General features: G+C 46.2%; 1 protein-coding gene across 1 annotated transcript; it reads left to right on the top strand.

Moving 5' to 3' along the window:
* The first annotated feature begins 2,420 nt into the window (after positions 1–2,420).
* On the top strand, positions 2,421–12,531 carry LOC109309990 (E3 ubiquitin/ISG15 ligase TRIM25-like). The gene is made up of 6 exons (XM_019534909.1): positions 2,421–3,443; positions 4,678–4,773; positions 5,249–5,482; positions 5,588–5,610; positions 6,884–7,026; positions 10,935–12,531. The coding sequence occupies exons 1-6, from the start codon at positions 2,790–2,792 to the stop codon at positions 11,108–11,110; spliced, it is 1,326 nt and encodes a 441-aa protein (XP_019390454.1). The 5' UTR covers positions 2,421–2,789; the 3' UTR covers positions 11,111–12,531.
* Positions 12,532–13,627: the final 1,096 nt, after the last annotated feature.

Below are 13,627 nucleotides of genomic sequence, written 5' to 3'. Positions count from 1 at the left end.
AGGACCCAGGAAAGCAGGAAGCAGCAGCAGTAACCAGGGATTTTGAGGGATTTGCAAAAAAAATATAATAACATTTAAACCAAACATTTTAGATGTTGAGATCTGGGCATTGAAAAATAAAACAAAGCTCTCCAAAGAAAACAAACGCTTTTCCCACAAAAAACCCCAAGTTCCACGGGAAAAAGTTTCAAGAGACAGATTCTGGCTAATCCTGTCCCCCTCAGGAGAGGCATGGTCCCCCCTCCCTCATAGCATCAGAGAAGCACGCAGCTAGAGATCTGCATTCACTTGGGACAACTGAACCTGGAATATGACAAATTTCCCACAAAAAAACAATGGAGATACTGGAGGCTATTCAGGAAAGAGTAACTTAGAAAGGGGCTGTAATAATTATGTTATGACTCACAGGTACAGGGTACAAGTAAGATATATAGACAGTCACCTCGTTCACTTCACTGTCCTTACAGGCATGACACCTTCATGTACGATTTCTAGGTTTTTTGCTCAATTTAACTTCAGAAGTCTCACACGAGAGGCTTCCCCCACCTTTCTCAAAACTTCCAGGAGCATCTACGCACTGAAGCAAGCAAGCAGTGGACTCCCTTGAATATACCCCTCAGAAAAATGTCCTAGAGAAAGGCAGCAAAAACCCCCACTAGGCTGATTTTTCAGTAATGGTTGCAATGAGGATTAGCAGCTGTGGTGTTTGCCTTGTCAGAAAATGAGCCCAATAAATACTCCCCCCCCCCCGCCAGTTTAATGCTATTTCTCCTCATTTTTTATACCTTCATAGGATCAGTTATCCTCTCATTAGCATTTCCATCTTTCAGGAGTTTCTCTCCTCATTCACCTACACATATGGCTCAGCAAAGCTATCCCCTTGGATCTCCCTAGACATCCCTCCAGTTTGCACTGCTCTACTCTGCGCTCTTCATTTTGTCCTTGTTTCAGGTACTAAAATGCTGAGAACAGAAAGTGCTGCTCCTGGGGCTTTTGTAGCCCAAACACTGCTGCCCTCCCACTTTGCTTCATAGCATAGCATCCCTGCACATGCATCCCAAAATTGCAGTGACCTTTTTCTGCAGCAGATTTAATTATAGCTTGTTACTAGCTCTTTATCTCTCTTGACATTATTGCTGCTTCTTCCTCCCACCTCACAGCTGGGCTCTGATTTATGTTTTTTAAATAAATTCGTTCTTCAACTTTTCCCCCACAAGCTGAGACCTACTCTTTGCCACCTGTTCCTCACTTCTCTGTCTCCACTAGTGTTTTTCCCCTATTCTCATGAATGCTTGCAACTCCTAGTTTAGTATCACCTGCCTGCTTCTTTAATACCTTGTAAATATTATGGGGGCAGGGAGCAAAAAGCAATCCCTACAAAAAGGGAGCTGCTACTAGAGAAATGCCTTGGATTTGAGCTTCCTGCTCCCCAGCCCAGTATACCGAGAGCAAAAAGCCCAGCCCAAGGGGACTTTGTATAGGCAAAGAAGGCACAGGCTGAAAAAAAACACCACAAGAGATCAGTTCTGCAACATCCACCTTGGGAAGAGAAGGGCTTTTTCTCTCTCCTCCTTCCCTTTCCCCACTCCCAAACTTTCAGGAGAATCTGACCAGAGACTTAGGTGAAAACTGAACTCCCCTGAGCACAACCTCTTCCAGCTGCTTGGAGAAAGTAGCTAATGAACCCAGCCAGCCTGGTCTTTCTGCCATCTCTGGCCTGAGGACCAGCAGCTGGGGTGTTTGCCCTACTCAGCAAGAAAGATGTAATCCTTTCCTTCCCTCGCAGGAGTTATTTTTTGCTTTTTGCTGAAAGGCATATTTAATCATGGTCTGTAATTATTTTGAGTTGTACTGGGGGGCAGGAGGAGAAGGATATGCACATATGAAAAAGCATCTTTCAGACCCCTCTTGATATACAGAAACCATATAAATAATTTGTGTTCAGCCCCACAAAGAGCAGCAAAGTTTGAGCTGTACTAAAACTGCCACAGAAGTGAGATGCTGGGGCAGGCCTCCAGTGTTTCACAGCAGCTCGTGGGAGCCCTGATAGTGGTGGTCCACAGACAGGTAGTAGCAGCCCAGGAATGAGAGTGGCTAGGTCAGCTCCCTGGTCCTGTGACGTCCCTCAGGCTGCAAACCCCAGCCCTGAACAAGAACTGCCTGGTGCCAAGACAAGACCTACTTCTCAGGTTTTGGAGTGAAAGTCCCACTTCAAGGAGTCCTTTGGGGACAGTACGAACCAGCCTGAAATACAGGACTGTCCTAAAAAATCCAGCCGGGTGTGGTTGCTTTAGAAAGGCCTTCTGCTTTAAACTATTGCCCTTAAAGTCAATGTTTAAATTACTGCATTTCCCGTACATCTGGGAGTGGCAGAGGGAGCCCTCTAGGAGAAGAAAGCAAAACTGTATTGTGTGGTTCCAGCTCCAAACAGATTTGATCTGGGAAGCAAAGAGAGGTTTGTCTGCAACTCTCAGGAGAGGCACAAGAAAAGGCTGCAGAAACTACAGAGATTATTAGGCAGCAGAGCAGAAGAAGCTGGATGACTGGCTGAAGCAGTCACCACGTGATGTGCCAACTACAGCATCAGGGAAGAGAATCGAAACTAAACTCTTTCTCATTTCTCCGGGGAGACGCCTGGGACCAGTTAGGGCTGGGGGTGGAGATTTCTCCTCCTCTGGCGAAGTGGGTAGTGTTGCTCATTGATCTCCTTCTCCCTCCATCAGGCAGCCAGTCCTTCAGTCTCCTTTTCAGCTGCTTCTCTGAGGCTTCTGGCATTGACTCCTGAAGCCATGGCAGACGCATCAGAACTGGGAACAGCTTCTAGTCTAGAAGAGGAACTCCTGTGTCCCATATGCCTGGATGTCTACAGGAACCCGGTGTCCCTGAGCTGTGGTCACAGCTTCTGCAAGGACTGTGTCCAGAAAGCCCTGAGCACTCAGCAATCCCAGAAAGGCTCCTGCCACTGCCCGCTGTGTCAGGCCCAGCTGGAGCCCTCGCCGGGGCTGCAGACAAACTTCCAGCTCCGCAGCATCGTGGGGAAGTTACTGGGTGCTCCCAAGAAGAAGGGTACTAGCCAGGAGGAAGAGGCACCACAGCCTGAGGAAATAGGAGGAGGAGACACTCCTCAGGAAGATGAGACAATTGTTTGTGAGTTCTGCCTGGAGCAATCTCAGCATGCAGTGAAGACCTGTCTGAACTGCGAAGCGTCTCTGTGCCAAGCCCACCTGAGCAAACACAATGCCAGGGCCACCCAGAGGAACCATGTCCTGGTGGAGCCCAGCACTGGCAAGTCCCTGGAGGAGAGGAGGTGCTCGGAGCACAGCAAGCTGGTGGAGTGCTACTGCGTGGATGACCTGGCCTGTATCTGTGTATTGTGTTACATCGCAGGCTCCCACAAGGGCCACAATATCATCACACTGAAGGAGGCTTGGGACAAAGAACTGGTAAGGAGCAAGTTTAGGGAGAGTGGGGTTTTTTAGGGCAAATAGATGTATGTGATCCATTTTATTGTGGACTTGGTTCCTGCATCTTGGGACTTTCAGTGAAGTCCAGGAGGGTGGAGAGGCCTGGGGTTCAGGTGGGGGGAGCTCTCTGTTTTTCCCAGGTGAGGGAAGTATCTCCATTTTGAATGCTGGCTGTTGGAGGTTTGAGTGGCTGCAGTGACTGTAGGAAGGATGGTCTCATGTAAGGCTATGACTTGGGAGCTGGGTTCACTACCTGACTTTGCCACCTCAGATATTCAGTGTCAGTATACAGCACAGGCACTGAATAGCAACCCTTTCTATACTACTTTACTGCCAGGACTTAAGCTGCACAACCCATTACGTTCAATCACTTTACAGCCTAAATTAGCTGTAACCCCAGAACAGCTCAGCAGTTTGCAAATACATCTTCCACTGTAACATACCACTTTTCAAACTATATAATAAAGTTCTGCGTCTCTGAGGTCTTAGACCTTGCATCTTACTTGTTCCTCAGGCAATCTCATATCAGTTCTCTGTTCTCACAGTTGGGGAGCTCTCCGTCTATCTTGTTTTTCTCACTTAAGGGTAAAGAGTGCTACAAAAAAAATTGACTGTATTCTCTACTGGCATTTTTCAGGCCCGACTTATTTTTTGTTTATTCTAAACCCTTCGGTTTATTAAAATTTATCATCTGTGGGAAACTAATTCATTTTCTCTTAAAAGCTCCTTGGGCAGCATTGTACAGTGTCTGGAATAATGGGGTCCTAACCCATCCAGAGCCCCTAGGAACCAAGACAAACAACAGCATGACACTATCTGAGGCCTGTGGACTCCCTGACTATTGCAGCTGTACTGCAGTCTCAAAGCTATAGGAAAAACAGTGTCTGAAATGCATTAAAAAAAGCTTAGATGGCAGGGGGTAAAAGAAAAGAAATGGGTTCATAAGAGGGACTAAATTGTGTGCGTGTGTCTAGTGACAATCTGGAAATGACTTTGATGATTTCCAGAGCTGCTAACTACAAAAGCCAAAGGAAAGTAATTTCTCTAGGGGTAAAATTCTTACAGTATTTGCTATTTAGCCAGTCCCAAATCTGTAAAGTTGCATGGTGATAATAGTTCAAGGCTTTGAATTAATTGGTCTCATAACATCATTGCCCCTTTCGCATGTATGCACATTCTGTTCAGATCTCTCTGACATGTTTATTCCAACTAGGGCGTTCTCCACCAAACTGTGAAAGAGCTGCAGACTAGTGAAAGTGAATTGAACAAAAGCTTAGAAAATCTGCTGGAAAATGAAGAAAAAGTCAAGGTATGTCCCTGGGTACAGGCTGCTACAGAGTTTGTGCCTTTCCAGGAAATAAATAAGCAACACTGTCGCTGTAGTGAAAGGTGCCAGCCTGACAACTCTTGGCATCAAAGTCCCTTCTCCACAGAGCACATTCAACATGGGCGAAGGCAGCATGTAGTAGCTTTTGTTACATAGTTTTGCCAATGTCTTGCAATCACAACCTGGTGAAATTCTCTCTAAATAGGAAGTGGGGTCTAGCCACTTTCCTTGACTTCTCTGCTTCCAGCTGAATAACAAAGGTGCCACTGCAGCTGGTCTTGTGATAAAAGTTACTAGCCCACTAGAAAATGAATTGAATCAGGTTAATACATCCAGCCTGGCAAAAATCATATCACTGTTCAGGCTCTGTTCTTTGGGTGAGTGCTCGTTTTGTTAACTGTGTTGAATATTTGAAACTGCAACTGCCAAGAGCTTATTTTGTTCTGTTTCCGTAAAGACTGATGAGAAGATGCTCAGGGATCAGCTATTGAAGCTCTTCAAAGAGATCCGTTCTCAGGTGGATCAGAAGCAGGAGGAGATCCTGGAAGCCATCAGATCTAGTACAGAGGAGCAGCTTTCTGAAATTCAGAAACGGAAACAAGCAACTGAACTGAAGAGAGATGAGGCTGGTAAGATTCTTCAGGAGCTGGAGGCTTCGAAAAGACAAAGAGATGCTTTCTTCTTTTTCAAGGTAACTAACAGCCTGTTGCTTTGGCTGAACTGCTAGCATTCGTAGAGTTGGCTTTTTCCCTGCATTACAATAACTCTGTTGTTAAAATCTTTTTTTTCCCCTTAGACATTTAAAGTGGCGCAAGACAGGTAAGGTCCTAAGCAAATATTACATTGTTGCTTTTGAATTATCAGTGTGTCAGCACAAATGCAGGATCACTGTTTTTTATCCATTTGCAAACATACAGATACTAGTTGCTGTCAGGGCTGCTCAGGTTGAATGAAACTTTTATTAGATACAAAGTTAATTGCAATAAGCCAGGAATCACCATACCTAAAATATTAACTGTACAGGCGTGTGGCTTCTGAAGCTGCCTCATTTTCAGCATCTTCGGCATCTGCCCTTTTCATCCCATCCAATAAGCAGTCCTGGACTGACTGACTTCCAGATTTCTTTGTATCTGAACAAGGTAGCTAGGACTTGGGAGTCTTTGTGTTCTCCCCCTTGTTGCACTGTGCATGGCTCCCCTGCCCCTTTGTGCAGGACTGTTCTTGATTATATATCTTGGGAGGTTTTCTGCTTCTCTGGGGAGACTTTTCCAGCATCTAACCAATCTCATGATTAAGAGAGTTCTCATGATATCCACCCTGCATATTTAGCTTAGCTTTATAGAGGTTCCTGGGTAGCAAAGTGAACTGGAAGTAATACAGTATGGGTGGACTAGGTTGTCATCTCAGTTTCCATCTCAAGGCACACAATACATGGTTGATTAGACATTTTTATAACAAACCCCCTTCAGCCAGTCCTCTAATAAGGTCACATACATATTTTTAAAGACATCTTTGATTGCTGAAATCCCTTTGTTACTCTGCTGCTGCAGAAGTTATGGTGGTTCGCCTCCTATGGCAGGTGAATGTCAGGAAGGTTTCTTTAAACTGAACAGGAGAAGTTTGTCTTCAGTTTCTGGTCCAGTGCTTTTATGGCATCCACGTGTGCCCTGCCACATGTTGCACTGGATTTTGATCTGTTGCTTGTAAGGGTTGGGGGTCGCTATGGAAACAGTATATTCTGTGCTTGAGGAACAAGGAGTTTTTCAGGGGAGCAGTCTCTGATATAGTAAATTTGGTGGAGACGTGCTCCCCTTGCTCATAAGTGATCCTTAATCCCAGGCATACAGGAGGGATGTCTGGCTTCTCAAGAGAGGAGGACCAACCCATGTTGGCCAAAAAGAAGGGTCAGTGTCCTGGATAAGATTGTGGAGGGAACCAAATGGAAAGCAGGATAAAACTTAGATTTTGATCCTTTTAACATAAAAATCAAGTAAAGAATAAGTTTTATGGATTTCCTGTGAGCGTGACCTGCATGGCTTGTACTGCTATCACTTGACATTTGCTGTGTAAGTGATTCTTCTGAGTGTTCTAGGTTAAAGCAACAGGATTTAAATGTAGATGACATGAAAATGCTGGCACCCGTTGTACAACTGGATTGCTTAACAGTGGAGAATATTCTAAAGAAGTCGCAGCAATTCATCTCAGATGTACACACATGGATGCAAGTGTCATATGGTAAGTAAATCGTTTGATTTGGTGACTGAAAGAGGTAATCAACCATTAGTTTTTTGTCAACAAAATGACATCTTGTTTTGAAAGGACTGCAGTTACATCCAGGAAGAGAGACTATGGAATCTGATTTGCTAACTTACATTTACTAATGTAACCTTTATGTTGGGCACTGAGCAGCAGTAACAAGTGCTGGGTTCAAATGTAGGGGATTTACATAAACTTTCTATTTTGGCTTAAGCCCACACCCAGAAACTTCAATAACTAGATCTTAAATGGGTAATCCTGAGTGAACAAACTTCTCCACTTGCAAGCAATAGTCAGTTAGAACAGGGTTAATTAAGGGGGAAAAGGGGACAAACACACAACATTACAGAAAACCTTATCTGTTAAGTCTCTCACTAGTATTGCCGACCCAACCCAGGGGAGCTACTACCTAGCCCAGTCTGGGAAGGGAGGATCGTCCAGGGCTGCCATCCAGAGGCTCTGTGGCAAGTAGTGAGTAGCGTTAACTGCACTGGAATTAACCACCACTCTGCAGCGGATCCTCACCACTGCCAGGATTGCCACCACTGGAGATCATTGTCCCTTACTGATATCAAAAGTCAATATTGTTTTAGCACTGCGGATCACCATTCATGGCCAGGTTGCTTATGCAACCCCAGCTTTTCTAGACCTTGATCAACAGGCTCAAGACTTTCAGCTCTTCAGTACTAGGGGTGATGGGTTTTTACCTGACTCTTCTATAGGGATTTATGCCCAAGAGCATTTTCCCTTTGAAGACTGATAACCTCAGACACCACCCAATGGATAACTCTCAGCCAGAGCCTCTCCTACTACTTGCACATGTTTCCTTCACTGGGGATCTGTGAGCCACTGCAGACCTCCACATAGCTCAGCAAGCAGTGACCCCTCAGTGACCTTTGCCAACTTTCTTTTTTAACACTTATGCCTATAAACAATTTGGAAGGGAAGGCCTGTGGACACACAGTTCTGATGCACATGACCCTTACATTTGCACACTTTATCCACAGACAGTAAAAAGAGGTACAAGTAGCCCCCAGATTTCTGCACATGCATACTAATGAGGTGGTGCAGAGAAGGAATTTATAAAGCTATCAGAACATAACCAGGCACGGCTACACTAACATACCCAGTGCTCCAAAAAGGACTGGCTCAAATGCGCTGCAGGCCACGGATGAAGCTGTGTCAGCCTGCCCATGGGGCTCCTCACAGAGCCACAGCAAAATAAGCAGCGGCTGCATTTTCTTTTCCCCATGCGGCCAAATTCCTGGCCCCATGGGGAGTCCTGAGTACCAGATCCAGAGTGCAGCATCATGTCATCTGGCTTGTAGGGTCCCCTTGGGGCCAGAAATGTGGCTGTGGAAGGAGCGGTGGCTGCCACGGCTCCAGAAACCATGGCAATTAACACTGCTACCACCAAATCGTCAGCCCTGAGGGCCATATAACATCCAGATCCAGGCCATGGGGCTGGATGAATTTGATACTCCTTTTGTAGGCAAATATATGGATATTAAAATGAACTATTTCAGTATAAAATGAGAAGTGCCTCTACCTTAAAGATTTACATGGGAAGAGATCTCCCATTTTGTTATTTCTATGCGGGCAGAAAAGGACGACACAAAGTGAAATGTGTAACTTGCCCAAACAGTCAAGTTTGGGATACATATCAACCCAAACCAACTGATTTGTTCTGCATAAAGTACTAATAATCCAGAACCGTGCTTCATGTTCTGTAGGAAGTATTGAGTGTTCACACAAGTATCTAAATTTTACTATTTGCTCAGTTCAGGTTGTACACTTAGTTTTTATTTTCTGAAGTATTTAAAATGAATTATAATATCAAATTCTGGCCAGTTTTTTGTTTAATTTAATTTTTAAAAAATCCTAAATACTTTTTAGAGTAAACTCCATGTCCATGTATAGCTTCAGGACTGATAAAAGGCTGTTCACTTGACCCTGAACATGCATTTATTGGAGTCCAGTGTTAGCAGTGTCTGTTAACTGCAGCAGCAAGCTGTGCCCAGCTTTCCACTCCTCATGGAAGCTGGTTATTATCTCTCCAAGAATGCCTTATGCCTCTAAACCAGCCTTGAAATTGAGGTGCCTTATCCGTCTACTTCAGACACAGCATAATTATATTGCAAAGTACAGAGTGGGCCTGCAAGATTATATGCATTAAATGATTTATGCACTCAATATACAGATAATCAGAGTTCGTTACAAAGAAAGCAATAGGTAACAAATTAGGACTAGCTTTGTACATGCTTATCAGTGAGACACATAAATAGAGCCCACTGCATGGTATTTTCCAAAGCAGGGTATGTACCCCTGAGATGTGCAGAGGATTTGGTGAGGTGAGTATAGAACAGGGGTGGGCAGAATATGACCTGTGGGCTGGATCGGACCTGCCAAGGGATTTTATCCGGCCTGTGGTGGGTCCTTGGTCCCCCCACCAACCCAGGTTCAAGGGGACAGCATGAGCCATGACACTTGCAGCCAATCCTACTCTCCCTGGGCACCTGGCAAGGTGGTGGCTGGACTCAGCTTCCCAGCAGCCCCTGCAGTGGCAGCTTGCTCTGCCTAGCTGCCACTGCCATTGTCTCCACTGCCACCTCCACTGCCCAGGCACCCACACCCCGGCCTGTCTGCCATGCACCCACCAGCAGGGGCACTGGATAGAGCAGGCAGGTGAGGTCTGCGTGGACACCAGCCCATGATCCCTGTGGGCAGGGTGTGCTTGGCTGGGCAGATGCAATGAAGCCACGAGCGGTTGGGAGCAGTGTCTGGGAGTGGGACAGGTGGGTGGGGCTGGGATCATGGGGCAGTGACAGTGTGGGGCTGGGACTGGGGCAGAGGCATGATCTTTTCCCAGCAAACCCGTGCAACAGGCGCTGGTTCCATGGGCAGGGGCTGGGCATGGGCACCTGTTGCAGGGACATGCAGGGAGCAGATCACAGCTCTGCCTTGGCCCTGCAGCTCCCTGCACTGCACCTGGTTTACGCCGTGGCTGTTTGCATCCTGGCGGCACAGGGTGGCCCCAACAGATTGTGACTCAGTTAGGTGGCCCTGTGCTGTTGAGCTGCACCACTCTGCAGCCATGCCGTACTAGGGCTGCTGCCATGCACTTCTGCTGGGGTGGGGGCAACAGGGGCCAGGTCGTGGGCACGTGCTCAGCCCCCTTTCTGGATCAGGTCAGTCATGATCTGTCAGTGCTGCCCTGTGATGCCTGGCCACAAGAAACCATAGCACGAACCAGGTGTGAGTTGGTGTGAGGTCAGGCCTGGGGCACAGCTGCAATTTGTTTCCTGCATGTCCCTGTGATGGGTGCTGGTTCAGCAGAGAGGCAGGGCTTGGTTGCTGCCTGCAGAACCAGTGCCTGTCACAGGGATGTGCAGGGAGAGAATCGCGGCTATGCCTCAGCCCCACACTGTCACTACTCTGTTAGTCTGGCCCTGGCCCTGCCCACCTGTCCCACTCCTGGATGCCACACCCCACCTGCCCACGGCCCCATCCCATCTGCTAAGCCAGGCATGCCCTCCATGCAGGGGTCAGTCTCCACAAAGACCTGGCCTGCTGTGTCTGGTGCCCCCAACAGTGGGTGTAGGGCAGACAAGCCTGGGGCCAGGTAGGTTTATTTGTACCTTCCCATCCCCCCCTCTCCCCTTTCCCACCTGCAACAGCTCACTAAAACTCCCTGAGTAGCCCTTCAGCCCAAATAACTGCCCACCCCTGGTGTAGAAGATGCATATATTAACACAGTTTTTTAACAGTGCACAGTGAGGTTGAAGGGGGTTTCATGTCCCTAAGGGGATTCAACTTTCAAATGATGCTTTAGCATAGCCACAGCTGAAGTCACAATAACAGTGTCCAATGTTTTTCTTCTTTTTAAGATCACAACCACCCGACCTTTCAAACTGAAGATAACAATCCAAATCTCATGATTACAAATAATCTTCAAACATTCAGTATTCCTATCAACAACAGTTTGGGGCCATTTCATTCACCCAGCAACTTTTTCCCAAATCCACTGGGTTCACAGACGTTTTCTGCAGGCTGGCATTTCTAGGAAGTGGACGCCTCATCTGGAGTTTGCTGGAGCCTTGGAGTCACTACCTGCTCCTCTCTGAGGAATAAAACTAACATGTATAACTACTACTTGCAAAAAGAAGGCAACTGGCTCAGTGTTTTTGAAAATGGTACAGTGTATAAAGCGGGAATGGGAAAAAGTTGTAAGAGTTGTGAGGGTTGAGCTAGATTGTGAAAAAAACATGATGTCATTTTATGCGTCTGACCACATGCCTCCTGAAAAGGATCCTACACTTATAAACACTCAGTGTTTTTATTTGAAATCTCCTTTCTATGCTGGCTTTTGCCTTCTTCAAGGCTCCCTGACACTCTTGTAGTGATAGAAGTGGTAAGAGAAATGAGATTATTATATTGTTGAATTTCAGTCGCGTATAGAGCAACAACAGTGATGTGCAGAAGGTTGAAGCTAATTTGAAATGTTTTAAGCAGCAGTTGGGGTTTGGACCTGTATTGGAGGCTGTGTAGGCACCAGGGTGAGCCTGCAGCGGAGTTGTCCCAGGACCTGGAGGGAGGAACAAATATTGCAACTGTCAGACTGAAAAGGAAAGCACAATATGACAGGAGATGTATATCACAGAAATAGATCTGCAGTCATTGAACAGGCCTGTCTTTGAGAACAAGGATTTGTTTGGTGGGATCTTTTATTGAGACAGCTTTATAGCTGGGAGACCATGCTAGCCAAACTTTCAGGCATAAATTTCCTTGGGAGATGATCTGAAGAATGGCATTTTGTGCCTGGAAGTTTACCTACATCTTCTCCTACATATATAGCTGGTTCTATAAAAAGATATTGGTAAACACATCCTGGTTCTCTCAGATTCCCTGGACATCAACAACATCCCAATTATATCCCCTGTCCTTAGTATACAGAAAAGAATAGACAAGAGCCTTGATAACTTATCCTGTGATTTAAAAAAAAAGATAATCTGCAAGGAAACTTTTACTGTATGTATATGTTTGTTTGATGGCATATGAGGCTGTGCTGATTGAGTATCTTATAACAAAATATATTTGCAGGCGCCGTGAGTTTACAAAGACACTGTGTTGTCTATGCAGCTTCTTCCCTGCAGAACAAGCAGACATAAAATAGCAGAAAGCCATCTTTGCCTCTGCCTTACCAGCCTCCATCCTTGGCCTCTGCCCCTGTGTTGCACCTCCTAAAATAGTCAGCATAGAGCCTTGTCCAGTATGGCTAGTGATTAGAGCCAGAGAGAGACCGGGAAGCCAGAGAGAGTATGGCTCAAGATTGGAACGAGAGAAACTTTCTCTGACCCACACTCCCTCTGTGCAGCCTTGGGTCACCTCAGCTCCTTTTTCCTCTGTTTGAAGCTCTGAATTAAGAGGGAAATTCATCTACTCTTGTAAAGGGCTTTTTCTAAATAAAAACATTGCATGTGTATCCAAAGCCTTGGTAGAGTGGCTGTCTTTTGTCTGAGCTGTATCTCTTTTTGTTACTTGGCCTAGCCCACAACTTCTGGATATGAACAGTTACTGCTTTTAGGCTTTACTGGGAAAGGGTGTGTGTCATGGTGGTGGAGAAGGATTGGTTCTAATTATTTAATTGCATTTCAGATTCAGCACAAGAGGCAACAGGTTCATACAGTACTAGACCCCCCTCCTCCCCCCCCCCCCAAAATATGCACTAATATTCCCAGCAAAGGCAATAATAAAGGAAGGAACAACCATAGTCTCATCATATGCTGACTTGGGGACTGGATGGGTCCCTTCCTCACTGAATTTGTAGGAAAGGCCTTAGGAGACGGATCCCCGTCAAGTTCATTTAAACTCATCTGTGGGGGGTTGCTGCATTGTAGGCTGGCCAGAATGACTGATCCACAGTCCTGTGAGCTGGGGGGCCTGTAGAAAGCCAGCAAAATTTCTACAGGGCTGTATGCCAACTCTCTATCCCTGTCACCTGGTCCACCCCTACTTGCACATGGTTCTGATGATGCAACATACATCTTGACTATCCTTGGCCCCAGAATTCCTTGAAGGGAGAACCCTGTCTGGCAGGAGGCTCCACAGTTCAAGCCTGTGCTGTCTTTCCTACCCAAATTCCAGGGGATCAGAAATTGGAGATTAGGTTGTACCCCTGCCCTTCGTCCCCCATAAGGAGAGGGACTGTATTTGTAAAGGGGAAGTAGGACACCAGGCAGGTCAGGGCCTCAGGAACTCCAAGGTAGAAGTTCTGTAGTTAGTAAGGAGGGGGAGTGTCCCAGCTGCCTGTGGAGTGTTTCAATTGAGAGTGTGGTTGGGGGTAGAAAGGTAAGAAAGATTTATTGACTTAAGAAAAACACAGCTATGAGTAGTAATAAGACAAATGATGACAGACAAAAGCAATTCATGTCAGCAACTTATTGGCAGTCCGTATGATGCTTGATACACAGCAAGCTTCTCTTTCCACAAAGTTCAGCGAGGTTAGATGTCCCCAAACAATGCTGTCTGAGGGGTACCGGGAAGGACCCTGGAATGCAGTTCTTGGGCTCCTCGAGGTCCA

Source organism: Crocodylus porosus, unplaced genomic scaffold (assembly GCF_001723895.1).
Source record: "Crocodylus porosus isolate Cpor-Errol unplaced genomic scaffold, CroPor_comp1, whole genome shotgun sequence".
In the NCBI taxonomy this organism is placed as follows: domain Eukaryota; kingdom Metazoa; phylum Chordata; order Crocodylia; family Crocodylidae; genus Crocodylus; species Crocodylus porosus.
The sequence above is the reverse complement of the archived record's forward strand: the minus strand, read 5'-3'. Positions and strand labels throughout refer to the sequence as shown.

What these genes read in the sequence shown, in the direction of transcription:
- LOC109309990 (XM_019534909.1), top strand. Translation starts at nt 2,790, where the DNA reads ATGGCAGACGCATCAGAACTGGGAACAGCTTCTAGTCTAGAAGAGGAA. An exon ending in AAAATGAAGAAAAAGTCAAG is followed by an intron (nt 4,774 to 5,248) that starts GTATGTCCCTGG and finishes GTTTCCGTAAAG; the next exon opens with ACTGATGAGAAGATGCTCAG. An exon ending in ATGGATGCAAGTGTCATATG is followed by an intron (nt 7,027 to 10,934) that starts GTAAGTAAATCG and finishes CTTCTTTTTAAG; the next exon opens with ATCACAACCACCCGACCTTT.